The sequence below is a fragment of the Mchenga conophoros genome, linkage group LG23 (genome assembly GCF_057382185.1).
Source record: "Mchenga conophoros isolate Kocher_MC1m ecotype Shallow Benthic linkage group LG23, M_conophoros_male_GT1.1, whole genome shotgun sequence".
Taxonomy (NCBI): Eukaryota; Metazoa; Chordata; class Actinopteri; order Cichliformes; family Cichlidae; genus Mchenga; species Mchenga conophoros.
Genome location: NC_140547.1, coordinates 46810281 through 46836169, shown reverse-complemented (window position 1 = coordinate 46836169; position 25889 = coordinate 46810281). Strand labels below are relative to the sequence as shown.

The window sequence follows — 25889 nt, the reverse complement described above, 5'->3', positions numbered from 1 at the left end:
CATCTTCATTCTTGTGGAAAAGCAGAGCAGATGTTGTTTTCAGGAGGATGCTGCTATAATGGCTTTAGTTCCTTGCAGGTAATTATGACGACAGCGGAAGCAGCAGGAACAACAAACAGCCCAAACTAACAGACAAACTATTAATGAAAGTCCAACCCAATCTCCTCCATCCCCGTATCCTCCACTATTTGCATCTTCATCTGTGAAACCTGCAGAGCAGAAACAGTGTGTGGACAAAGTTAGCCGGTATGCAGACATGTTTGCTTTTGTTACAGGAGTTTGAAACACATCTGCAGCTCATTCAGAGGCTTTGGGGCCGTACACACTTCATTTTAAATCAGTACAGCCGATCTCACAGCTGCTGGATGTTTCTTTGAATCATAAGAACATTAAGACAAACAAGATGATCATGAAAATCATATTAATGATTGATTTGGCCTACGTTTGATGCTGAACTGCAGTAGCTCCTGACATTGTGCTTTTATTTCGTCTGGATTAGTTTGCAGCACTGCTGCACAGTTTACATTAAAGTGCACTTTTGCAGAGCAGACGACCCCCTGCACGACTGATGGGGTGAACCAAGGCCCTGCATCAGACAAAGAAGCATTATTTCAACTGTGAGTCATGCAAAGCAGCTCTAGTAGAGTCCTGTAAATGAACAGACTGGATCCCTGTAACGTACCACCTCAGTGACCAGTGGAAACATTCAAATGTTCAGGTAGTCATCCTAACTGACTTGGGGTTTCTGCCAGTGTGTTACAAGTGAAGCAGCTTGCCTGGTCTACACACTGGGACTCGTTTCTTTAAATCACCATTAATACAGTTTCAGCTGCTGACACATTCACTAGTGGGTAGTAATTAAAGCATGCTGCACCACTCATGAGTGCTATCATTCAGCACTCTCATTCATTTGTCTTAAAGCTGGTAATTAAACTCCCTGATGCCTCACTCTGTCTCACTCTTTTCTGTGTGTGAGAGAAAGAAGATGCAGCTGTGTTTCTAACAGCTGCTCTGGAGGAAGCCCTGCAACTCTAGAATCTCACCTGAGTCTGTGACTGTGAGCTTGATGGAGTGCCTGAACTCCTTGATGACTCTCTCACCACAGATGCTGTGGTTGGTTGGTTCACTCACTATGTATTAACAGACCTCTCTGCATTGAATCATATCTGTTATTAATCTCTGTCTCGCTTCCACAGCATGTCTTCATCCTGTCTTCCTTCTCTCACCCCAACCGGTCAGCAGATGGCCCCGCCCCTCCCTGAGCCTGGTTCTGCTGGAGGTTTACGTTGAAACCAAGCACACCATTGTTTTTCTTGTGACATTACCAATAAGTTTGATGTGTCACATGGCCCTCTTCCTATTGAAAAAACAAAAGTTGTATCCAAGATGGCCGACTTCTAAATGGCCACCATGGTCACCACCCATCTTGAGGAGTTTGCCCCTCACATATACTAATGTGCCACAAACAGGACTTTAATATCACCAACCATTCCCATGTTATTACGGTGTATCCATATAAATGGCCCACCCTGTACTTACATTATAACCAATCCGCTCCTTTATCCTCACTTAAAATATTTTTACTGAACTATTGTAATATTTGCTGCCATTGCTGCTGTCCTCTTGGCCAACTTACTCTTACAAAAGACATGTTTAATGTTAATGAGATTTTTTTTTAACTAAATAAATAAAGGTTATATAAAAGTCGCTGCCAAAAACTGATCGCGGCTTCTACCTTGTTACACGAATGTTGTTTGTGGCTCAAGATGACTTTATGTCATCCATGAGGGAAGCATTTGACATATGTTTCACATATTATAGCCCAACAAGTTACTTATAGCAGTTTAAATACGAGCAATCACTTTTTGGCAGACAATCACTTTTTGGCACAACACCGGTGTCTAGCAGGTTTTATATTTTAGAAAGTTTAAAGCTCAGCTTAATAGAAGTAGTGTGGTCGTGAGTTTTGCATAAACAAATTTGTGCAAACCTCAATGAAGTGAAGCAACATTATAAAGAAGAGTGAGCCTAAATGACTCCCCAATGATGTGAGAGACTGATAGTCATACAGAAAACAATGACTTTGAGCTGTTGCTGCTAAACGTGCTTCTACAAGCAACTGAATCTTGGAGTGCACTTTGGTTTGTCTGCTCATAAATTGGTGGTTCATGATGATAAATGAACTTCTGAACTGGTTTAACATCAGTGCAGTGGCTGGTCCATTCCTTGATGTATATGTCAACGTTCAAAATGAGCCATTTAAATCAGCTGTGTTGGATCAAGGACACATCTAAACCCTGCAGGACAGCGGCCCCGAGGCCTGGAGTTCCCACCCTCAGTGCAGTGGAAATAGTCTCGTGCCAGTCTTGGTGCTGCCTTTGAGTCTATATTGCCGAACACTGTGTGCACACATTTTTTTCCTTCCTAAACAAACACACATTTGTAAAGGAAAATTTAAATTGAACTCACAGTTGGCGGTTAATCGTTATATAGTTTAGATGTACACCGAGAGACGCATTTAGTGGGACTTTTACACCGCCACAGATTTTCTTCTTCTTTTTTGTTACATTATTGACATATACTAGATATTTTAACCTAAGCAGCAACAATCATGTCTCTGGTACAGGCACTTTCCACCATGCAGGTTAAGCTAAAATGTGACTTGAAACAAATTCTGGGTTTCCGTTCCATAAAGGTTCATTTCATCTGGTAAGTTAGCCCCTGAGGTAACAGTCTATGTGAACAGAACATACTCACTGACTCACACTCAACTTGACTGATAGTGATTTCCTGAATCAGGCAAAGCGCACAGAGGAAATTCATTTGCATATGTTTGTTTTCACAATCACTGAAATCCAAGTTAGGCATGTTTCCCTTTGTTGTTGTTGTTCTTGACACGAGTGCTTCAGTTATTTTCTCATCAGTATGTTAGGACAGAAAGGATTCTGTTGTGGATTTATGATCATCTCACGTGTGTCCATCTTTCAAACTCTTAGATTGTGTAGACATTAATGCAGCTGTCAGACTGTAGGCCAGTTTCTTTGCACTGTAAGCATTGATTGGATGCTACTGTAGCAATCAGCGCTTACACAAAACGTCCCTGCGTAAACCCTCAGACACACAACAAACAGATCAATAGTATCTGAAATTCAGAGTACGGATCTTTTTACACATTTCTCACAGAAAATCACCTAAATCGCTTTCGTGTGAGATGCACATCATGTTTGCCTCATAAAGACTTGCCCTGTATGTATTCATTTCTTTTGACTTTCACGTGGAATTGTCACCTAATATAACAGGTCCATCAGTAAATGGTGTCTATCTTCAGTTTCTGTCTCCTAGACTTTGTCCCTGTCAGGTTACAGCTGAATAGATAGTCATATCATGCAGAGACTGCATCGTACTATAATGCTCGTATGATCGCGTTTGTCATAAGTGGACTGGTCTTGTTGAAACTTTGCATAAACCTTGCCCAGTAAACTGTGAGTGCTAACATTTCTATGGCATATGCAAATACTTTAGACAAATCCCACAGTTGTCTATATTTGTATATTTGACAGTTTAATGAAGCATTTAGAAATCAAAGGTCAGATTAAAATGCTGGATCACAATAGAATGTGATATCACACAATACAATATTTTTAATATCACACACAGCATGAAAGTTTGCTAGTGTATATTATAAAAATATTACAGTATGTTGGTATAACTTTATCCCCTCCTAGTTTTTAAGATACAAATTTTGGCCCACACTGATTTGTGATCATATTCCTCTGTCCACTAAATGAAGATGGAGGCTCTGCTCTTTATTTCTGTGTTTCTCTGGAGAATCCTGGTAACATGATGGCTTTCTGTCTCTAAACACACACGAGCTTAACTCCGAATGAACATGATCAGAGTTCATTGAACCAACTCTGATCAGTCTTTTCTAAGGGTTTCAAGCCTTTCTTGTTCGAGCCTCTCTTTGTTGTTGCTACAGTTATGTGTAATTATTAATAGTATTGCAGATGTTAGCCTCTGCCTGCAGTGTTGATGTGGGTAAAGGCTTTAACCATGGATTAGCGGCAGGTCCCAGCTTGTAAATTGTGGAGCATTAATGCCCACTCCAGCTCCTATAACCAAATATAAACAGTTGGGATGAGAGTTAGCTCAAGCCACTACAACAGCCAGCAAGAATGATCTGTTCATGCTAGCATTAACAGTGCCTATACACATAGCGACACACGGGGGAGGGGCCTAACTAATAACCAAGATGACTACAGGCTTGGAGGTGCTAAAAGTCAGATATACCAGGAGCAGTTTGGGCTTTAGAACTAATTTTGTGTAATTATAACAATATGTAATTTAGGACATGGTTACATATGATGCTGCTGATTTTTTAAATCGAATTTTTACGTTGCATTAATTTCTTTTTGTCAGACAGGGAATCAAACAAGTTCTGTTTTCTCGAATGAATCCCACTGTTATTTGTTTGTCCTACCAACAGGGATGTTTACATGGTATTCATGACTGCTGCACCTGATGACTTTCACAGCTTGAGGACTGCAAACATTTCCCAACAAGACATGAGTGGTGGGGTGATCGTTGGTATTCCTGATCAGGTGAGGATCTGTTCCCATCAAACCACCAAAACCAGTTGTTCAGGATGTTTACAGGATGAAGAATCCCCAGTTATTCTTTGTGGTTGGAATGTGCCTACATATGGCTGTGTGGGATTCTGGCTTACTTTAGGGTCAGAGCAGTTGGTATGTGGAGCAAATACTGACACAGTCAGAGTGGGCAAACCAGCAATAGGCTTGTTGTCATACCTGGAAGTCTGAAAGCTCCCGATGCTGGATGGTCTTTCTAGTTTTTAATGACAGGTCGTCTAACAAAGCTTCCATGAGGTGCTATAATGGAGACTGTCCTTTTCAAGGAGTTTCTCATGTCTTATCCTACTTTTTTATTTTTTTTAATTAACAGGAGTGAGAATTTGAAATCCTCTATATTGACATGATTACATTTCTTCTATTAAATGAGAAGTACATTTTGAACACAGTACAGTGAACACAATATCCAAGAAGCTAAATCTGGTGAAATGGTTTCTTTAGCTGTCAGCTTGAAAGGCTGATTGGGGTATTTTTGTCACCTTGCATGCGGGTGGCATGGACACCCGACTTTTGTGTGCATTTATCAAAAAGCTTGGATGATTTTGAAGATCAGTGGCATTCAACTCATGATCAGCGTTCAAGTTTTCTTAAAATCTTGTAACATGATAACTAGAAAGAAGACAGCTAGGATTTTCAAACTGATCCATAGATGGATCTACTATGAAGCTGAGGGACAGCACTGCTTAAAAGATCCTTTTTAAATGACTCCAGCTGTCTGATTTAATGAGACCACGTGTGCTCAAGTTTCCTGCTCTGACTCGGCCTCAGAATGTCTAGAGGCAGAAATCAAGCACACTCAAAGGAAATAAGCGTATCAGTGGGCATGTGCTCAGCACGCAGAGTGGGAGTGACTAAAGGTGCCACTGCAGAGCATCGCAGTTGTTTCGTGTGATTAAGTTGTGTGTTTATGAACCTGTGAGTGTTAGTCCTTTTGGCAGGATGACTCACATGAAGCTGTTATAATTGTTTGTGCATGTTAAAGTTATGCCTCAGTTCTTTGATGCCATGTTGGTAGGATTATTTGGCACTAAGTTAATAGCAGTGGCTGTAATCTCCCGCAGTCATTACATCCAGCGGTATTACAAATAAAGGACTTTTCTATTGTTTAGTTTAATTGTGGCTAGCTTGCCATGTCCGTGCCTTATGATTGGCAATTTGTATGACGTGCTATTTAGGCAATATATGAGCTATAGTGACCCCTTGTGGATATTGTGAGATATTGCTGTGTTGAGTACATTATGTTTTCAATTGTTTTTCTAGTTATTTGTGACTCTACTAATGATAAAATTGCCTGTTTCTGTTTCCAGAAAACCATTGCTCATAGTCCCACATACTATACAATGATAAGTTCAAGTATGGCTGTACCTAATTTGGATTAAGCCTGGCAAGCACTTTGATGTAAACATTTCTTCTGTGGGACTTAAAGACAGTTAACCCAACTCCTGGACTGCTGCAGTCTTCCTGACAGAAAGCTTAGGCCAGGCTTGTATGCCCAGTATATATATTCTATAACGTGTGTAACTACTTCGTTTAGTTGTTTTTGTTTGGATTTAGTTTTGTTTTTTTTCTTTTTAGTGTATTTCAGTGTCACTAATTTGTGTGGTGCTCACTCACATTTTCAACTGGAAAAGACCTGCAATAGAAACGTATTTAGGAGCAAACAAGTGAATGAAAAGTTTGACATCAATAAGCCCAAACAGCACCTAGTTTTCAACAAAAACACATAACATAAGAGCAGCAGTGACGATGCAGCTGACACAGATGAACCCATTTAAACTGGTCCCAGTGTTTTTAGCCTAACTTGAGTCTTGAACCATTGGGGCAAATGAAAAATTCCAGCAGTTCTTGAAAGCAGCAACTCTGTGCTTTTTTGTGATGTTAGGGACATTATGGTAACTCGAGGCAGAACACCATCCAAATCTTGGTAAATAACACATGAAAGAACAAAACAAACAAACATGGTAAAAAGAAGCCAAACGTGTGATAACATTGTTCCATCACGCTCACTCACTATTCTCTCAACCTTTGCCTTCACGGGGCTGCTGCAACAATGTACCTGGGATTACCGTAATGATGCAAATATTAATGAAAAGTGCAGAGTTGCTGCTCTCAGGAATCATTGGACTTCTTTTAATTGAGGAAATGGATCAGGAGTTACGGTAGTTACAGATGTTTAATACAACCCTAGAAAAGAGCTTTCTGTAGTGCTGTGCGATACGGAAAGATGTTTTATGTATCCGATACAAGTAAATACAGGGCTGATATGATCTCTACTTTTTAATGTGGATGATGCATCATCAAAATGCCAAATTGTTTACATTTTCATGACCTTTACGTTGTTTTTTAGGGGGCTTCATCCTAATGATTATTAATGAGTTAAAACCGAGGACAGAAATAATAAAAGGATTTAGTTTGTAGCCCATAGTTTAAAAACAGTAATCACACATTATCCCTTTCTTTAACAGCAACACAAAAGGATCATTATATTCCATTAAATCTGAGCCATATTATATTCAGTATATTTATTTTAATTTCAGTAAATGTTTTTATTTAAATGACATGTTTCAGTGAGATAAATGTGTTATTTCAAGGTCGTTGCATCATTTTTACTTTTCGAGTTGGCTAAAATAAGAATTAGCCAGTTGCACTTTAAAGTAATATAACCAACATATCGCCACAGTTATCTACCTGGATATTCTTCAGAGCATGCTTTCTTGCATGTGACAACAAGAGACCTCTCGGTTGTCTGGTGGAGCATTTAGCGCCTCGCTACATGTTTCCAAATCGGCATTTCTTTTCAGTGAAAGCTGTCCTAGAGAAGTAAAGCAAGTTTGTAAGTTTCTCTCTCAATGTTTGTAACGCATTCCCACGTTAAGCTTAACAACCGATATATGGAGCGACTGCCGCGCCTCCTCTCCCCCTCCCTCTCCTGCTGCTACTTCAATCATGAAACTAATCAATGATCAGCTGATCGCAAGTTCCGTCTCTCTTGTTTGTTTCCCACTTTGCGCCAGAAAGAGGAAACCAGCAGATAAACCACAGCAGCACGTTTAAGCTTGATAAGCTGTTGTTAGAATTTATTTAATATTACTTTAATGCCTAATGCTATAAGTAGCTGACAGCTGGTAACTGTGCAGGGGCGGGTCTAGCACGGTTTTGCCAGGGGGCCAGCTGGGGCATTAACAGGGAAAAGGGGGGCACAAAGAAATACTTTTCTTTCTTATTCTCGTTTAAAATGTCTCGCTTTTAATAAATAATTATCTGAATCTTATAACCAAAGTTTTTATCTAACGTAAAATGTATAGAAATCTAATATTGTATATAGTAACTATTAAGTCTAATATATACCCTAGTAAGCTATAGTACTTTTTCCTTTGGGAAGATACCATCTGTGCAGTCTGCAGTTCTGTTGAAGAAAGATGTTGAATCTATTTAATTGTTGTTGAAAAATAATTGATTTCTGTGCATTTTTTTTAAATACATGCATTAAATTAAAGTCGATTATGTCGATTAAGCATCACGAGGCAGAGGGTGGGCGATGGTTCCCTTTAGTTTTTTTTTTTGCTGGGAGTTTGCAACCCTATTAGTTAGGTTGTTTAATATTTCTGCTAAGTACTCTTTAAAATACCAGAATAGGGAGTGATAGGTTTTGTATTGTTGATTGTCATTTATGCTTAGAAATATTTACTTATATATGCTTAGAAGTATATAATCATTTGTAGATTGAAAGAATGTCTCATTCTAGGAGGTCTGTAACAACTCTGTGTAGCATGAAGAGGGGGGTGAGTTCACTCCCCTACAGAGGAGAGGTCGTATCTTCTTTTGCTGATTTATGGTATAGCAAACACACGTATATCTGTTTAAGTATAAGAGCCTTTTGTTAGATGGACCCAGACTTCTGGCACCAGCTTTGGGGAGTCTTCACAGGGTCACATCTTGACCTCACACAAGTCACACACACACACACACACACACACACACACACACACACACACACACACACAGGCAAGGTACTCTTTGTGTGTATGTAGACGTCATATGTTAATGAACCTATGCATATTCATGTAACCTCAATAAAAGAACAGTGGTACGGGAGGACGGACGAGAGTGACTGGGGTCAAGCGAAGGAATGGCGCTTTGTCCGGTCATTTCTCCCGTGCACGAGAAACATGAAGTCTTTGCCTACCTGTGTCTTGCTTTGCAGTGTAATTACATTGTCTTCAACGTTCCAGCGGATGGGTTCAAGCTACAAACCTATCAACAGAGATGCACATCACCTAATATGCTTAATTGGTAGTAGGCTTTTGAGCCTATACAGCTTGGAAGACAGCATGCATGAAGAGGATGATGTGGACAAAATACTCATTTGCCTAATAATTCTGCACTCCCTGTATGTGTGTGCGTGTCCAGGGTTCAGCTGAGACAGTGTCCTTCGCCCTGCCAGGCTAAGTAAACAGTCTTCCAGCCAACCCAGGTGGCCTTGCATGGAATAGGAAGGAACAGACTCAACACAGTCGTTATCAGGGTGTTTTTGTTCGGCTCCAGCCTTGAGCCCACAGCTGGCGCCGAGAGGGTCTCCGCATAAGTGATGGTGCTTTTTACTTTAGTGCGAACAGCTCATATGAATTTCAAAGCAGTTCTACAGTCCAACACTGGTCTCTCAATCTCCCGTTGGAGAGCCGCGAGCTTCGCCATACTTGCGTTCTGTGATGTTGTCATTCTTGTGCTCAAGGAGCCGATTCTGAGAACTCACGGCAGTGTGCCTCCCCGAGATGTCATCCAATTTGTGCCCAGAGATGTTATTCTGAGCGAGCCCTTCCGAGATGTATCCAGTCTGCAGTCAGAGATCTTATTCTGAGTATTCACAGCAGCCGTAGCCTCTCCAAGATCTTATCCGTGCTGACTCAATGAGCCCATTTTGAGAAACTCACGCCTCTCCCATCGTTCCAATCCCAGCGGGCAGCCTTGTGGGGGTTTGAACAGCCGGTTCCGCTATCTCAAGCCAGCTCCGATCAGCCAGAACCCTGTTACCATGGTTCCGAATAGGTAGATATCTTCAGCACGCAGACTCACCCGAGCCCAAACTTCTCGTTGAGAAATTGCATTTAGGGACCAGTTTTCAACAGGACAATGACCCCAAACACACCTCCAGGCTGTGTACTAGAAGAAGTATACTAGATGGCGGCGCGCACAGACGCAGCGGCTCTATGCTCTCCACTTGGGTGCCTTTCTTTTTTGTTTCTCCACTTTTTCTTCTTCTTTTGTTTTCCTTATTGTGAAGCCAAATTTTCCTACAACCATCTGGAATTATGCAAGATCGGATATAACAGCCAGATCCCCATTACCAGTGATTATCAGAGGGTGCACAACATCCCCCCGGAGATAGCAAGAACATCGGGTGCTCCGTGGATTGTTATCGGCTCTGCCAAGAAACGCAGGCGGCGGAAGGAACGCAAACAAAAGCGGGGATGCCTGTCGGGCCTGCTGGCCAGGCTAAAGAAGCAGCCTTTCAAACCACCGCTCCCGAGCATCTTTCTGACCAGCGCACGGTCGGTCGTCAACAAAATAGACGAACTGAACCTACTTCTCGCCGCACAGCCAATCGTCCGTGACTGCTGTGTCCTGGTCGTCACGGAGACATGGCTCACTCCGCGAGGCTCCTGCCTACGACAGCCGTAACGCTCCGACAATCCATCAAGCGGTGGTAGCTTAGCAAAGTCGTACTGAAACATCTGACAGATTTTCGAGCGCCGTGCACATAAAATCGTTTCGAGGTCAGTAAACACAACCAGAGTTCATACATAAGGCACACGGGATTATAAGGGGCTCTGTCGACTTTCAGAAAAATCAAAGGATTGATTTGAAGTGCGCCGTATTTTCCAAACAACACGGTAATAACGACGGCCCGCTAGCATGCTCTACCAAAAATAGTGCTTTGTTGTGTATCTGACGGACGAAAGCTAAACCAGTTCCACACCACTGAAGCTGCAGCATTTTTACAAACCAGTTCTGGTTCATCCGTTTCATTTAGCGATCCACTTTCGCTCTTCTCATTCTGCGTCATCATCCAATTCCACCTGTGATCTTGTGTCACCATTGCTCTCTGAGCTTTGTGTTGCTTCTTCTGTCACCTGACAAATAGGACATACATGACAATAAGAATAAAATGTGGAGCTGCTTCAGTGTGTCTGTCACTTTGTGCAGATCTTGACTGATCAGTAATGTTTGTAGGCTGAGTGCATTTTTAAAACAAGTTGTGCAAACTGCACTACAAGGTGGAATATTTGCAAAATCATAACTATGACCTATGAATACGTCAGTGCCATTAAGATGAAATTCTTGTGTCACCAACATTTTAACGTTAGGCATATAATTCTAACAGCCTCTGTAAACTAATATCCTGGCTGCTCGAGGCTGCTGTTTTCTCTGACAGCTTCACTTAGATTAGAATTAGAAACGCTGCTCTGAGACTGAGAGAACTAACAGTGCTGCATGTTGTGCTGTTAGTTTCCAAAACACGTTATTCATGGTTACATACAGTTTTAGACTGATGTGGGCCAAAGCCTAGCATAGCCTGCAACGTTATTGTGACGGACACATTTTATGTGTCAGACCCAGGACCCTGAGCAGTTATGGACTAATATTATAATGTATGTATTTTGTATTGCTGTCCCTCGTTCTCCCTGCTTGTAGACGTGTGTGTGTGTGTGTGTGTGTGTGTGTGTGTGTGTGTGTGTGGCCCTGGCAGGTGATTGGCCACACCTGCAGCTGATCAGGCCTGTCGGAGGAGCTATTTGAGAGTGTGGTGGAGCTCTCTCCGACACTGGATCCTTGCGTGGCTTCACGTCAGTCTCTCGACCAGTTCCTAGTTTGAGTCTGCTGCATTATTGTGTGTCTGACGGCTTCCTCTCTCTTATGTCCCCAGGAGTTACGGGGAGACGAGAGGACAGCGAGCACGGGGTGCTCATCACGGAGAAGCGGAGACAGGAGCACTAGCACTGGGAAGAGGACACGTCACGGGAGTCGGGAGAGCACGGGATTTATTGTCATGTCTGTCCATCGCTGTAAATAAACGCACTGCTTGTACATAGAGCACCGCGCCTGTGTCCTCCTTCCCTACACCCCCACGGTCTGCCAGCCAGACCGTGACATTATGAGTGAACTTGGCTTTAAGTGACTTACAGGTTTCTCTGAAAAATACTTTCTTATATCCAGGTTCTTCCTCTTTGCTGCCGTCCTCCTCTCCTCCTGGGAGCGCAGGCTTGCCGCTGCTAAAACTCAACGGAGCTCCCTGAAAGGTTCAGCCAATCACATTGGCCATATTTGTCACATGAGGTAGGACTCCAGTACAGGACGTAATTTAACTCTTTCGGCACCGCTGGGTGAATGAGACGTTGACAGATCTTTTTTTTTCTTCTTTCTATCAGGTTTGCTTTTCTTTACTCGAAGAGATCAAATTATTGGTGGGGACAATTCAATAATCGCTGGATATTGGTGGGGACATGTCCCCTCCGTCCATGCCAAATCGACGCCCTTGCCCGAATCGATTCAATCCATGATTCGATTCGATTTGGGGAAATTTTGCCTCAGACAGTCAGCAATATTATAATTTAGATCATCCCCCCCCCCCACACACACACACACACACAGCCTTATGGGTACAGTAGTCTCCCGCTACACCTCCTTTTAGCTAAAGACATACTTCATAATGACTCACTCAGCTCACAAGAACAGGAATGCAGAGCATTATCAAACGTTAAAATGATACACATCTCTCACTTGTTCACTTACATTTAAACGAAACACATAATTGTAAACATCTCTAACAGCCTAAGCCAGCTTTGAATAGGGCCTGAATGGATAACTTCAGAGAATTACACATCCAATCTTACACGAGGTCTCACCGCTCGACCAGATCTGGTAACAGTCCCTGTTGGTGTGAGGTGGCTCCTATTTCTCCTTAGAAAACCTGTCTGTCTCTACCACATAAGATCTGGGAGCACTGGCAGGTCCAACTACTGCTCCAGTGGTTCCTTCAGTAGTAATCCACACCTTCTGTCCTGACTCTATGTCTGCGGTTGTAGTGTTTTGCCTGCTCACGCCTCCCCTCCTCATCCTTCTCGCGAAAAGCCTGTAGGTCGGGCCACTTTGGCACCAGCTTCGCAGCAGCTTGTGGCAGAGAGGTACGCAGGTGTCTCCCCATGAGCAACTGTGCCGGTGAGAGCCCATGTTCCAGTGGGGTGGCCCTGCACGCTAGCAGTGCTCTGCTGTAGTCACAGTCCTCTCAAGTCTTTAATGGTACGATCAGCGCGTTCTGCCTCCCCGTTGGCTTGGGGGTACCTGGGGCTGCTCGTTTCATGTGTGAACTGGTACTCTTTAGCAAAGTGCTTGAACTGTTCTGATGAAACTTGCGGCCTGTTGTCCGATACCACAGTCTCGGCAACTGCATGTCTTGCAAAGGCCTCTTTTATAGCATTAATAGTGACCTCTGCTGTTGTGTCTCTCAGTTCACCAAGTACCAACGACCAGATTTGGTGTGTGGTAGTAACAGGCAAATGAACTTTTGTTTTTTAATGATTTGAATATATATGAATGCTTGTGCATAAATACACAAACAATACACATATGCTTTCATGCTTTCAATTGTGTCATTTACGTGATCTAGGTCAGCGGTCTCCAACCTTTTTTGCACCACCGACCGGTTTATGCCCGACAATATTTTCACGGACCGGCCTTTAAGGTGTCGCGGATAAATACAACAAAATAAAACTAGTACCGGTACCGAAAAAAGAAGATTTATTCATAACACACGTGAAAAGACCCAGGAAAACCGAGTTAATGATAAAAACGATAACAAAATAACGCTGAAAAGCAATAAAAACCCTGAAAACCAGACATTTCACACCTGAGCCTCAACTCTCGCGGCCCGGTACCAAACGACTCACGGACCGGTACCAGTCCGAGGCCCGGGGGTTGGGGACCGCTGTTCTAGGTAGCTCTGTTTTGGAAGTTCAGTTCAAGCTAGAAATGTGCTTTGGAGTTTGTACGTGTTTTGTCTCTAGGGGCCACCACATATATTTCTATTTACATTCAGGTGACAGCAATCCATGGATGGTTTCGACATGCAAGAGGATATTTTCCCCGGTGCCCAGCGGGAGAAGACACTGCTTGCGATGTCGATGAGGTCCTGTGGCCAGACCCCAACAGACGGCGGGATCCATGAGCCCACGTATGTACAATTGTCATGATTTTTTGTGTGTACAGTATAGTGTTTTTTCTATTACTGTATTATGTTTGTGTTTTGCTTTATCTGAATTGATGGTGCTGCAGTGGACAATATTGAGTAGGCCTATTTGCTTTTGTTGGTTGTTTGTGTCTCCTGAAAATGTGCCTTCAGAATAAACAATGACAATGAAAGACTGCAGTGTTTTATATGAAGTAGACTAGTGTGTCCCCCTGATCTGATCTGCATGTGATGCAAGTATGTGTCATTTTGTCAACAGAGTTACATCTTGACAGAGGAATGTTAGGTTTTGACAGCAGAGTTTCAGTTTGGCACAGATGTGAATGGTATATTTTGATGTGTCATGTTTACTTGTGTTTAGAGTTTTGGCACAATGAGCGACGTTTTGCAAAATGTGTTCAAGCAACGGGCAAAAACTGTAACATGTTTTTCACCAAAGATTTCAGCAATTATAAAAATTCAACTCAAGCTATTCAGCTATTAGCATTCACACTGCATTTTCTACAGGAAGTACATTTTATATACCAGTTTCAGTTCAAAGTGCATTAAAAATAATAAATAATTATTAAAAATAATACCATCAATATGTTACTGCACTACACTTACTGGACTTGTGGAAGTATTTTGAGAACCATAAGAGATTCTTACAAATGTTTGAAAGAAAAAAAATCTTTAACATAGCTGGAGACTCGTGTAGAAATATGAATGAGTTTATAAAGTTTCTGTCATGGTGTGCTGTGACAGGCAGGTAGTAGGACCCAAACACAGGACTCTTACGTGGAATGAAACTTGAATCGGCAGCTTTTATTGCTGGAAACTCAGGTGGACTCAAGAAACTACAAACTAAGAAACAAGAACTAGGAAAACAAATCAGGAACTATGAACAAGAATCAAGTAAAGAACACGGAGGAGAAAAAACACCCAGCCCACTGAAAACTAAAGAAACCCCCAAAAACATGAAGAACAATCATTAAGGAACATATTTACATATTTAGAGTTACTGCAACACCAACACTGGGTCACAGCTTCAGTGTCAGTCGGTGACTTTTGGTCTGCAACAGCAGCAGAACAGACTTCTCAGTCTTTTGAAGAAGCCCTTTTTCTTCTTCTTGATCTGACGGTCTTCGGACTTCATTCTGGCTTCAGGTTCTGGAAAAGGTTCATCAGGAACATCAGGAACCGGCCCAATTTCAGAACAAGATCCGTTGATCATATGATCTTCACCTTCAACACAGGATTTGGACTCGCCATAGGGTTCCTCACAGGGAGCGTCGGGCTCTGCAACACTTTCTGACAGAGCTCCTTCGATCGTAAGGTCTCGAGTACTCAGACTGGATGCCCTTTCAGAAAGAAGTTCCTCACAGGGAACGTCGGGCTCTGCAACACTTTCTGACAGAGCTTCTTCGATCGTAAGGTCTCGAGTACTCAGACTGGATGCCCTTTCAGAAAGAAGTTCCTCACAGGGAACGTCGGGCTCTGCAACACTTTCTGACAGAGCTTCTTCGGCTGGTGGAACATTTGCCACTGAAAGGCCGTCAGAGGAGCGCTCACCATTTGTGCTCTTCACATCAGGACTTGAAGGGGGCTCAAAGATTTCACATATCCGGATCCTTGCTACATCAGCAATGGTCTTCAGCAACAGGGGTGCAAAGTTTGCAACTTGGATAGACAGAATTTCTTCAGGAAATTTCTGTCTAATCTCCGTCAGGATGCTGTCGACCAGATCGTCTCGGATAGAGCGGGTGAAGACGGCCTGTGTTTCCATCGCCGTGAGGCTCTTGGAGACACGATCTAAAGTGGCCTTGGTGACACTGGTGGAGAGGATACTTAGACTCTGGGAGGCCATGTTTAGGAGGGGACGAGGAGGAAGCTCCCAGAAGCCCTGGAGAACGCGGGGAACTACCTCGACCACTACCTCCTGCGCGGTGAGCAGTTTGCTGTTAGGCTGTTCCTGCTGCTTCTTTTTCAGGATTTCAACGTAATCCTTCACCGGGCTGAGGAATTTAGGTGCTCTGTAGAAAAACATGATAAGAGTTATCTGTTAAACATATTCAAAGCATCATTTAAATAATGAAACACTGTAGCTGGACTGTTAACCCTGTAACCACCTTTGTATCATACATGAGTTTCTGAGACCTCGATCTCATCAACATGATCAATACTTGCTATAATTTCTAAATGTTGTGGACAAAACTCTTTTTTAGTCTAAAGTTAACATTGTCGTTAACAAAAAGTTGCCAAAAACACCCAGTGTATCAAATGTGATACAAAAAATAAATACACAATAAAAGTAAATCATACACAACATGACATAGCAAAGAACTCATGTGTGGCTTTTGTTTAAAGGGTTGATAAACATCTCAGTTCCAAAGAATCTGAATTTTCTGGCTGTTTTTTGATGGGTTGGGTCTTACAGGGTTAATAACTGTATGTTACATGTGACTCACTGAAATTTAGGAGGTACGGCCTCTGGGAACTGAAGAAGCAACCTGGCTTCAAATTCAACGTCCCTCATTTTATTGCTGACGTTCACCGCCCACACCTGAAACAGAAAACACATTTACAGTGCGCTTATGTGTAAAGGTTATGTGCACGTAATGAAAAAAAAGTCTTGTGGGTTTTCTCGTCTTACCAGCCTTAGAAGAGGTTTGGCTTCCTCTTCGTCAAAATCCTCTAACTCAAACTCCCACAGCCTTCAAAAGAAAGCAAAGCAGAGGTTTTCTCTCAGCACTTACACGTCATCACAAACAGACTTTCAGGCGTGACAGTAACTCACTGCTCTCTGAGCGTCTCCCTGCTCTTCTCCACCAAAAGATCTCTCAGATCTTCAGCAGTGAGGTTCGGTGGAATTAGATCTTCCTGCTGAAGTCTGAGAAACTCCGTCATTATCGCAACCTAAAAGTAAAGGAGACATTTAATCACCACCACTCTCAGGTCCTCAGAAATGACCTGATATTTTCTGTCAGCTTTGGTTTGCATGAATCTGGGTCTAACCTGAGCCTTGTAGCCCGGAAGATACCAGCAGATCTTTACAGCTGTTTCATAAATCGGTGTGTTGAACAACACCTGTCAAAGAAATAGCAATTTAGTCATTGTTACTTAAAATGATTCTCAGTTTGTCAACTTTTAAAACGACATCAAATTCTTCAAATTACTGAAATGCAGTAAAAGCAAAAGCGTCACATACCCTGATAGGCTTATAGATTCCTTGACTCTTTTCCATTTAAACGTGTTCAAATCAAAGTCAGGAAGAAAAACGTCAACTGCTCTCCAACGATGGCGTACGGGGGATCTGGACCTGAAAATGCTCTCAGCTCATTGGTCTCGCACAGATGAGCTCTTTTGACAGTCTGATGTTTATTTATGAATGCAGAATTTCTTGAGCAGTCACCATGGAAACTTGATGCAGCTTCATGTTGTTAAATTAAAAGTAAACACTGTGTATTTTGCACTCCACTCCACTAAACTTATCATATAAGTAAATAAAGTGTGGGTTAGGTCCCTCCTGTGGAAAGAGCCACACAAACCGATGGATCAGAAAAGACAAAGTCAGCTACAGCATGCCTTTTCATATTATGTGCCTGCTTATCTCCATTTCTTTACAGTAGATGGGAACTTTTGCAGTAAAGCAATGGCTTACAAACAGTGGACTGTGGACTAATGCAGACATCTGAAGCCTGACAGCAGCTGGTATATACACAGCTTTGGACAAACTGGCCCTTTAAACAGCCCAGAGGAAGAAGAGACCTCTGCGTTATCAGTGCAGCCTAAAGCACAATAATAATAATACTATTAATATGATTTTTAGAGCAATAATGCCCCAAATAATGAAGTCATTAATTACACATTCGTCATGCTTCACAGGAGGTCAGGAGTGACCGATGAACGTGATGCTACATTAGAGTCTGTCCTATGAGTTCAGCAGGAGGAGGTGAACCCACAGCTGGGACCAGTTCTCTAGTGGGTCCAGTATCATACTTGTGTTCATCCTGGTCTGAACCTGGTCAGAAGAACTGACTTCACTTTTGAAAATTCAATACTTATAAAAGGTAACCCCAAACAGTCTACAACGGCTGTTTTCTGTCCACCGAAGCAAATTTGATTGACGAGGTTTTTGTACCTTCACTTCTCCAAAAAGCAAATAAAGAGATTAAACAAAGATTTACTGAACGACCGTCAGAATTCCCAGAGCTAACGTAGATCGCTTTATGCTCTTGAGTCAGGAGGGATAAGAAAAGTGACTGCAAACATTGTGGAACGATTCATAGCGTCTGATTGCTTGTGTGAATGTATTAAACAGGAAACCAGGAGCTGCAGAAACCCAGTAATGCTGAAGACGCATGCGTGTGCGTTTATTACAGGTTTTTCTGAATGCTTAAACCCTAACTGTGATTCTTACAGCACAATTCCTAAAACTATTGATACTTATAGCAAAACCACTCACTGAGTGTGCAAAACTAAAAGCACAAACACTGCTTTGCACTCAGTTTGCCATTTTGTAACACACACTTTGCAAACCTGTAGCTACAATCCACTGCACAGCACTCTTTTTGCAGAACTGTAAACACAACTCACTGCTTTGCACTCAATTTCCAAATGATCAACGCACTCCTAGCAAAACTATACACATTTATGGCCATTATTTACACTATTTTGTCAACTGTCTGGCACACTGCCACATGTGAAAGCTTTTTTAGATAATTAGTTCACTTTGCAATCAGCCTAAGCACTATGATACAGGTAAGCTCTGTGTGTGGAGTACAATGGAGGGAGCAGGAAGAGTGAGAGGAGGCCGAGGAAGAGGACGTGGAGGTGAAGAAGTAGGATGAAGAGGACGACAAGGACAAGGAGGAGCAAGAGGAGGACGAGGAGGGGGGAGAGGACGGGTAAGAAGAGTAAGAAATAGAATTGCTGATGACATCAGAGCTACAATAGTGGACCATGTCATCAACCGTGGAGTGACCCTGAGGGAAGCTGGCCAACGGGTCCAGCCTAACTCGAGCTGCTACACTGTAGCAGGCATCATGAGGACATTTTGAAATGAGAATCGGTGAGTACAGTCACTTTGCACAAAGATCTGTAGCACTGGATGGATCTATGACAGAAGTATGAGCTCAAACTGACATAGCCTACCTTGTGCACAGAGAAAGCAAAAGCCAGATGTGTTTTTCATTCATACCATCAGTGTGTAGTTGGTGCATTGTGTGCTTAGTAGATGATGGCTTGTGTTACAGTTTTTGCCCACTGCTTGAACACATTTTGCAAAACTCCGCTCTCTGTGCCAAAACTGTACACACAAGTACACATGACACAACACTGGGAAATATACCATTCACATCTGTGCCAAATTGAAACTCTACTCCCAAAACCTAAACTCTGCTATCAAAACCTAACATTCCTTTGTCAAAATGTAACTCTGTTGACAAAATGACACATACTTGCATCATATGCAAACACTGACAGATCAGGGGGAACACACTAGTCTTCTTTATATAAAACACTGCAGTCCTTGATTTCCATTGTTTATTCAGAAGGCACATTTACAGGAGACACATTTTCAAACAACCAAAAACGCAAATAGACCTACTCAATACTGTACATTGCAGTACCATGAATTCAGATAAAGCAAAAAACAACAACAACAACAACAAAATAATACTGCAATAGAAAAAACACTATACTGTACACACAAAAAACCATGACAATTGTGCATAAGTGGGCTCATGGATCCCGCCGTCTGTTGGGGTCTGGCCACAGGACCTCATCGACATCGCAAGCAATGTCCTCTCCCGCTAGGCACCGGGGAAAATATCCTCTTGCATGTCGAAACCATCCATGGATTGCTGTCACTTGAATGTCGCCGCAGGCCTGTTCCATTGCCTGCAGAAGAGGCATGCGGGCATGTGGTTGGCGGTCATATACTCGCCATCTCCAAGCCGAAAAAAATTCCTCTATAGGGTTCAAAAATAGTGAGTAAGGGGGCAAGTATACCACTTCAAATTGATTGTGGTTGGAGAACCAGGCCTGGACCAGAGCAGCCCGATGGAAACTGACATGATCCCATATCACCACAAACCTGGGCTGATCTGCTCTGTTCTGTACAACTATATCATGGAGAGAATCTAGAAATGTGAGTATATGTTGGCTATTGTATGGACCTAGTATTGCATGATGGTGCAGAAGCCCTCGAAGGCATATGGCGGCACATAATGTGATGTTTCCCCCGCGCTGCCCTGGGACGTGCACAATTGCCCTTTGGCCAATTACATTACGACCCCGTCGTCTTGTTTTGCTCAGGTCGAATCCAGCTTCATCAATGAAAATGTATTCATGAGGCTGTGCAGCTCCATCCATGGTCAAGATTCTCTGAAAAAAAGGGGAACATATCCCTGTACTACAGTGCTACACATACAGCACCCTCACCCCATCACACAGGTACCTGTGTAGCTCTCAGAATAGATCCATGTGGTACTGATATGGTACATATTCAGCTGCTACTGGACTTCACCAATACTCTATTGTAAATGTAAGGGACAGTTACACGTACCCGTACATATTCAGCTCGAAGTCCTTTGACCCTGTCACTGTTCCTCTCGAATGGGACTCTGTAGAGCTGCTTCATGGTGATGCTGTGTTTACCCAAGATGCGTCTGATGGTGGTGATGCTCACATGGTCTATGTTGCTGAACACTCGCCTGTCTGCAAGTATTTTCCGTCGTAGCTGGTGGAGACGGATGGCATTGTCTGCCCTCACTAGGTCCACAACGGCAAGTTCCTGCTGTTGTGTGAACAGGCGTTGCCGTCCACCCCCAGAAGGTCTTCGGGTCATTCTGGAGGAATACAACCACATATTGTCATCGGTTTGCTTATTTTTCTTACAGTACTTTACTGTACGTACTGTGTCATCCACTGTACAACACTGTACTTCAATATGAGGAATCAGCCACTTTGGCTGCAAAAGGAGCATTAGCACCCCGTACACTTGATATGGTAATGTGATATACTGTAGAACAGTGCTATGGAACCATCTGAGTAGAGCAGAAGGTATGGAGGTGAAGACATACCTGTTTTCTAGTCGGAATGTTCGTATTATAGATGCCACTGTGAAGCGGCTTAGATGTGGGTGGACTCTCTGCCCAGCTTCCCTCATAGTCAGGCCATGGTTGATGACATGGTCCACCAAAGTTGCTCTTATTTCATCAGAAATATGGGTCCGTGCATGGCCTCTTCGGCCTCCTCCTCCTCTTCCTCCTCCTCCTCTACCTCTTCCTCTACCTCTTCCTCTTCCTCTTGCTCTCCCTCCATCCATGCTTGCGAAGTTCTTGAAATGGCTACGCTGAGGGCTTTTTGTAGTTGGCTAATTGGTGTTCGGTTTTGCAAGTAAGTGCCTTCAGGTGTGTATTTGCGTGGTTGCAATTACCCGATGTGTTTTGTATTTTGGATACATGTGTTTTCCGAATGGCACCCTGACATTTCATTTTGTGAGCGAAGTGTCTTATGTATGACATAGAGTGTAGCATGCAGGACCATGTGTGTTGCATAAAGGAGTAGGAGTGTTGCATAATTGGTACTGGGGTGCAAAGCAGCGCTTTTGTTTAAGGTAGGGGTACATGTGTTTGAGGTATGGTAACAAAAGCTTCACGTTGTGTTACTTTAGTCTGAGCATGGGTTTATAGTGTTCAAGCAACGGGCAAAAACTGTAATAGCCCCCCTGTCCACACATCCTTGACATGAGACTTTCTGCAGAGTTGCACATGATGAATGCACACAAAACTTAAAGTGTTGCTGTCATATTTTCTTGGATGTGGTTTGTTGTCATAATCAAGAACGTGTCTTATTTTTTTATTTGTTTTGTTGCTGATCGGCCATTGGACTGCTGAGCCTGCAGTGAACAGCCAGTCACTGACTCTTGATGCTAGAGCAAGGACAACTGAGCTCTCTCTCTCTCTCTCTCTCTCTCTCTCTCTCTCTCTCTCTCTCTCTCTCTCTCTCTCTCTCTCTTTTAAATAAATAATACGTTCGAGCTGTTTATGTTTTTGACTTGTTATGGACTCTGACTGGCAATGGGAGGGCTGGCGGACTCATATTATGGAGGTGGAGGGTAGACACATTTTGTGTGCAAGAGACCACATACTACAGTGGTGATTGACACAGACTTCAATGGACATTTAGGTGAAGGGAACAGAGGTTATGAGGTGTTGGGTAGGTGTGGTGTTTAGGAGAGAAATCTAGAAAGACAGATGTGGGGCAGATTTTCCAAGTGGAAATGGCCGTGGTGCACACATACTTCAAGAACAGGGAGGAACTTGTAGAAATATATGAAAGTGGAGGAAGCTGCACACAGGGCAACTAAATATTATGCAGAAGGTGAAATCAAAAAGACAGGAGACAAGGAGGTGTCAGGGAGAATGCAGCTATGCAGCATCAAATGGTAGTTTGAAGGATGAGTTTGGACATCAAGAAGAGGAAGTGAGTGAAGGCAGAGACATGCAGGAGTATAAACAGGCTCTGGGTAGTAGGGAAGACTTACCAGATGGCTGGGATAGTACAGCTTTATTGAGATAAACTGCCAAGAAGGGGTTTGACGTCTTCTCTGCACAGAAGAAAGGGAAAAAAGAAAAGTGATTTTGAAAGTATTTGAAGGAAGAGATTTACAAAGAAAAAGAAGTGTAGTTAGTGAAATGAAGAAAATAGACCAAGAAACTGGGAGGCTAGGCATGTAGCAGAAAGAGGTGACAAAGGAAAAGGCTCAGTGCCACGTATGTGAAGCTGGACCCCAAGGAAATGAGGGAATGAGACTTGCTAGGCAGAGAGTGAGTTTGAATGGATGTTCAAACCCAAAAAAAAAGATATATTCACATAACGTAGATTGAAAGAAGCTGCAGGTGGCACAGCAGCTTTAATGTCTTCCAGACAGGAAGTTTTGGAAAGAAATATCATCATTTCCCAGATTTTACTATCTTAGTGTTCTGTAACAAAATCACTGTTGTGCGCATGGTGTTAGAGATGATGATGATTACAAAAAAACTTAATGTGCTAGTCGTGCTTTTCTTGAGGGATTTGTCCTTCGACCAGTTTTCATGTCATTGGAATCATTTGTATTCACTGATTCTGGCACTTATTTCATCAAACCAAACTCCAAGTAAATACTTTCAGGTTTTTGGTTTTGTCAAACGAACTAATGTAAAGAATGCCTGGCTGTGCACTACACCACGCAGTGGGAATTTGTCTTCTCCAGTTAAATTCAGGATTAACTTGCTTTATAACACAGACCTCAAAAGTAACCGTTATAACCCCAAACACAAGAAAATGTGATCTACAGCACAGTGAGAACTGGCAACGCTTATCTGGAGGGGTCAGAGTGAATGAACTGGACACCTGTAGAAGCAGGATTTGATTTCCACTGATTTCCTTTCCGATCCGATACCAAGTAAAATTCAGGGTGGTATCGACGATACTGATCTGATACCGATACTCTGTACAAAAACTTGTTTTTTTACTCTATCTTTTATTTTATCTCAAATTATAGCGTCGTAATGATCACAGGACATCAGATTACTTGTTCTTATCACTTAATGATGCAGAATTATCATATAGAAATGAAAAACCTGAAGTTGTGGCTATTTGTTGCCTGCCTGCAGCATTAAAGGACTCCGTGAGAGACGTCTGTCTCGCCCTGGCAGCACCTCTCCCTCTCCTCCTCTTCAGTTCGCCTCAACATACGCTCGTCATATTCTGTGATATGATTCACTCTGAGGTGTTTGACCAGGTCAGCGGTGTTACCACAACACCTCACATTCTTGCCACATGTATGGCAAACCACGTCTCAGCTGTTCGTGGAGGTAAAATACGTCTGCACATGACTCTGTTTATGCTCAGCCATTGTTGTGAGTGTGCACGCCAAGGGGCCGGACACAATGACGGGTATCGGAGGAATCGATATTTCAGTATCGATCCGCACATCACTAGTTGAGATACGTTTTAAACTGGTCCAAAAAACAAATGCATATTTTCCCGAACCACTGTTCCTTGACTAAGGTGGATAACGTGATGAGGTCAAGGAAGGGTGTGACGGAGATTTGATTGAAAAACTTTGTCGTCCGTTAAAGTTTCACGTTGGCTTTTTCATCTTGAAAGCCCTCTCTGCTCGTGTCCAACCCGTGTGAACAATCACAGATGTGAGAAATGTAAACAAACCGTCCGCAGAACGCTGATCAGGTTATTTTAAGCGCAAGAAAACAAAAACGTTGCGCTCACCGTCGGCGTCACGGACGAGGCCTGGGGGTCCGGGCCCGTCCACAAAGGTCATTGTAACACAAATCATACGATTGCTAATGAAAATGCTATAAAGCTACATCGCAGATAAGTCTCTGGAGTAACAATCAAGGCCATGTTAGTTATTTGATGAATAGTATCTGTGCCACTCATGGCGCATGACTGAGGAGGACGTTGACCTCTGCAAGTCAGGAAAGTCTGCTGCTCATTGTATAAATATGAGATTTTTTTCAAAAACCAGCCAGCCATCATCTCGGGAGGCTGACTCCAAAGTACCATCTCACTTCAAACTTGCAAAACAAGTCGAGTCGATGCGAGCGCACTGCTTGTTTCTAGTTAGTCTTTAAGGATGACAGCATTAGTCTGCTCCTTTGTATGAAATAAAGTGAGTCGAGTCCATGTGGTCTGGCACCCACCCACATTTCTCTGCTAGTGATCCATGAGGACTCCACCTTGTTGCCAGTTCTCTTGTGTGGAAGCTTCAGGAAATGACAGCTTCACTCTGACGTGTGTGAGCTGTGTGAGGTCTGTGGTTAGAAGTTTACAGTGTTTGCTCTTTGTGTCGTCTGTAATATGCTCTATGGCTTTAAAAAAATGGCCACATGTTTCTGTAGCTGAATTTGTCCATCTCTGACCTTCTGAGACTGTATTTTCAAACAGGGACGTTCTGACTTTTCTTCACCTTGTACTTCATTCTGCAAATGTTTTATACTCTATTAGAGTTATTACATTATTCTGTTATGCTATAAAATCAACCCCCATATAAGATCGTACTTAAGAAATACATTTAAAAAACCTTCCTGTGCAAATAACCCAAGTTATCTAGAAGAAATAAAAACTGCACCGCAAACCAAACTCAGGTGTTCGACCTGTTGAGCTCGGGAAACTAACTGGTGTTTCATTTTAGTGAGTGCTTTGTTAGATTCCTTCATTTGAACCAAATGAAGTTGATTAAAGTTGATGCATTGATGTGTTTGAAGTGTTTTGTTAGTTGCGATGGATCTCCTGCTGTCTTTTTTCCTCATTATTAAAAGAGGATTTCTTTGAATTTCAAACATCCATTTCCTGTTTATCTGGTCCCGGGTCACAGGTGCAGCAGTCTAAGCAGAGAATCCCAGACCTCCCTAAACAACCACTTCCTCCAGCATATCCAGGACAATACTGAGGCATTCCCAGGCCTGCTGAGAGATATAACCTCTCTAGTGTGTCCTGGGTCTGCCCTGGAGACTCCTCCTCATGGGACAGGCCCCAAACACCTCACCCAGGATATTTTTAATTAAAACATCACAAATAAGTCGTCAGGTCTGATGGTCACATTTGTGAGATTCAACCACCATAAAGCAGAGATCACACAGGACACACTGTGTAACCCTCAGCTCAGGTGTGTTCAGGACATTTGCTTGGAAGAAGCCGTCTGTGGATAAATCCTGCTCTCCACCTCAGCTGTCAGGTTTATCCAGAGAACGGCCGTCCTGACTTCCAGCAGCCCCACAGTCCTCGTTTCTAATAAACTGGCATCACTGAAATGAACTGTCTGCCTCGCTGTTCAATAATCTGCTCTTTGCCAATTTCCCAGCAGAAGCTTCCACTCATATCAGCATTTTTCTGTGATTCTCACATGAACTAAACATAAAAAGCTGAAGCCAACCTCAGAGTTCCCCGTAGTGAGGAAGAGTTTCCTCTGAGCCACAGCTGAGTTTGATGCGTCCACAAAGGAAGAC

At 42.8% G+C, this 25889-nt stretch overlaps 2 protein-coding genes across 2 annotated transcripts in view; both read right to left on the bottom strand.

Annotated features, from left to right (window-relative positions):
• Positions 1–4883, bottom strand: part of LOC146548161 (NACHT, LRR and PYD domains-containing protein 12-like) — a 192740-nt gene extending 187857 nt beyond the window's left edge. The window contains exons 1-2 of the mRNA XM_085265035.1: positions 4809–4883; positions 157–209 (exon numbers count right to left, since the gene is read on the bottom strand). Coding sequence (XP_085121161.1) covers positions 157–209; positions 4809–4883 — 128 coding nt within the window. The remainder of the gene's footprint in view (positions 1–156; positions 210–4808) is intronic.
• A 9150-nt stretch (positions 4884–14033) lies between these two features.
• LOC146548160 (uncharacterized) lies at positions 14034–17205 on the bottom strand. Its single transcript, XM_085266250.1, has 6 exons — positions 17081–17205; positions 16888–16959; positions 16670–16788; positions 16526–16586; positions 16341–16435; positions 14034–15905 (listed from the first exon to the last, which is right to left on the bottom strand). The coding sequence occupies exons 1-6, from the start codon at positions 17114–17116 to the stop codon at positions 14927–14929; spliced, it is 1362 nt and encodes a 453-aa protein (XP_085122376.1). The 5' UTR covers positions 17117–17205; the 3' UTR covers positions 14034–14926.
• Between the last annotated feature and the right edge of the window lie 8684 nt (positions 17206–25889).